Source organism: Babesia bigemina, scaffold Bbigscaff_57297, assembly GCF_000981445.1.
Source record: "Babesia bigemina genome assembly Bbig001, scaffold Bbigscaff_57297".
Lineage (NCBI taxonomy): Eukaryota > Apicomplexa > Aconoidasida > Piroplasmida > Babesiidae > Babesia > Babesia bigemina.
The window spans coordinates 1570-4350 of record NW_012236984.1 but is presented as its reverse complement, the minus strand read 5'-3'; the positions used below and the strand labels follow the sequence as shown (position 1 = coordinate 4350).

Here is a 2781-nt window from a genome sequence, read left to right as displayed (position 1 = left end):
ATACCATGGAGTTGCTCAATGGCACTGATTTCCGGTACTTCACTTTCGATGCTTTCGAGTCCATGAAGCTTACTTTTGAGATCCTTAATAGCGCTATCTGAAATGTCCTTATTGGGACTACCAAGCATGGCAATTCCTTTCGCAATCCCCTCCATTGCTTCCCTCAGTTTTTTAATGACTTTAGAGTTGAGATTGCCAAAGTAAGCTGTAATAGGAGTAAAAGGATCCGTGCTGTCGCCTATTGCTTTCAGCAAAGGCGCTGCAACACCGCTGTTTTTGCTATTTTTTATCTTCTCAAATTCCTTAAGTTCCTGCAGTTTTCCCATGTCATCATGTACTTTTTTCATGGCGCTATCAATGGCGATTTTTGTCGCAGCCAATTGCGCTGAGAAGTTTCTGGAAGTCTCCACTATAGGACTCAATTGAATCTCAATTTTATCCTTCAAAGTCGTCAAATCTTGTTTCACTTTCCCTTCCAACTTTTCATACGGCGTCTGAATCTCCTCTTTCACATGCTTCAAAATTGCTTTCTGGATTTCTTGCTTGACTGTATACAAATCCATTTTCAGCGCGTCGTTCATCGCTTTCACCTGCGTCAGCGCCGTTGAAACATTCTCCTGAGCAGCGTTTTTTGCTGCATCTCCGGCCTCCTGCATACTCATGGCCTGCCCTTTTATATATTCAGCTGCATAATTAATCGATTTTTTTCTTTCTGCTGGATTGACGACTTCCTCTAGTATTTTTTCAACCTTCATCATCACGTCACTAACAAATCCATCCGCCTCCCAGGCCCATGTGTCCAATGCCGAGACACCACGCTCCAATTCTTTATAGATGGCTTCCAGCTTCTCCTTAATTTTCTGAACATCTTCCTTCAGCTTCTTAAAAAGTCCTTCTACCCGCTGAGTAATCTCGCTCTTGAAGCATGACTGAACACCCGCTAGCTTATTAACCATCTTCACAATTGCCTCGTAATTCTCCTTTTCCTTCCTGGACAACGCAGTCAACCTGTCGGTCTCGTACTTAACTGTCTCACGAACACTATGCACTCTCTCACGTAATTTATGATTAAGATCATTAATTGCGTTCTGTGTTTTTATATTTTTAGGTACACTAAAGTCTAATTTGCCGTTAAATTCATCGGCCTTTGCGAGACACTGTGTCACTAAGTTGTCGGCCTTGGTCACCTCGGGGTCAGCTTGCTTGGTGTCATCGGAAACCTTGTCAACCTGAATGTCATTAAAACGTGTAATGAACTCACCGTTATTTTCAGTCTTCAGATACGTTAATAATGCTTGAATGGGATCACTGACTCTCTCGTTTGATATCTTGAGAAAACCATTGTACTTTCTCACCCCTTCAACCACCTCTCCAATCGCAGCATTAAAACCTTTTTTACCAAGGTGTTTATTGGTGTTAAGAATGTCAATTGCATCATTTAAAGTATCTTTATGCTGCCCTAAATGCTCTTTGATGTTACCGAGAACACCACTCAAAAATCCCATCACCCCGTCACACAGCCTATCCAGGTCAGAGTACACAATCCCCTGGCCAGTGTAGCCTTTGGACTCAGAGTTGAAGCCGAGAAACTTTTCGAGGCCGTCACATAAATGCGTTAAAATATCATTATTATTAGTTAAAGTATCTTTAAATTCAGTGAGTTTCTTAACAATTTCTCTCTGCTGCCTCACTTCATCCAATCCCTTATCTCTCTCCTCCTCAGGGAGGTAATGGGTCTTAGCACAGTCATTTTTAGAGGCTTCGGCTTTTTTTATTTTAGCGTTTAGTTCATCAATTTGCTTTTTAGAGTCATTAGGATTATTAGATTCTAGAGTTTTAAGTTGTTCATTAGCTTTTTGAATTGCAGTCTCCTGAGACTGACAGTAGGAGGCAACGCTTCCTGAAGCGGAGGTAGAAGAGGGTATATATGGCTCTTTTCCAGTGCAAATAAGCTTGGAATAGCGGTCACTAAGACTAGTTTCGGCTTTTTTTATAGCCTCCTCAATCAACTTTTTCAAAGCTTGAGACAACTTGGTAAGACCCTTACCATCACCATTTCCGTGCCTAACCTGGATCAACCAGTCGATGGACTCAGTCAGAAGGGAAGTAAAGGGTGACAAGGCACAAGTTATTATAATGGTGTAAGAAGGTCATAGCGGTAATATGGCGAAGTAATTCGAAGGATGTAGAGTGGATTAGGGAGCGATGTAGAGTGGGTAAAGGGGCGATGTAGAGTGGGTTAAGGGGCGATGTGGAGTGGGTTAGGGAGCGATGTAGAGTGGGTTAGGGAGCGATGTAGGGTGGATTAGGGAGCGATGTAGAGTGGATAAAGGGGCGATGTAGAGTGGGTTAGGGAGCGATGTAGAGTGGGTTAAGGAGCGATGTGGAGTGGGTTAAGGAGCGATGTAGAGTGGGTTAGGGAGCGATGAAGAGTGGATAAGGGGTGATGTAGAGTGGATAAGGGAGCGATGAAGAGTGGGTAAAGGGGCGATGAAGAGTGGGTAAAGGGGCGATGTAGAGTGAGTAAAGGGGCGATGTAGAGTGGGTAAAGGGGCGATGTAGAGTGGGTAAAGGGGCGATGTGGAGTGGGTAAAGGGGCGATGTAGAGTGGGTAAAGGGGCGATGTGGAGTGGGTTAGGGAGCGATGTAGAGTGGGTTAAGGAGCGATGTAGAGTGGATAAAGGGGCGATGTAGAGTGGGTTAAGGGGCGATGTGGAGTGGATAAAGGGGCGATGTGGAGTGGGTTAGGGAGCGATGTAGAGTGGACAAAGGAGCGATGTA

The 2781-nt window shown here is 44.2% G+C and overlaps 1 protein-coding gene across 1 annotated transcript; it reads right to left on the bottom strand.

The window, feature by feature from the left end:
* BBBOND_0000810 (hypothetical protein, conserved) lies at positions 1-1505 on the bottom strand (the record flags this gene model as incomplete). Its single annotated transcript, XM_012914926.1, has 1 exon — positions 1-1505. A coding segment is annotated over one exon (1505 nt), but the record flags the coding sequence as incomplete, so codon positions are not given.
* Positions 1506-2781: the final 1276 nt, after the last annotated feature.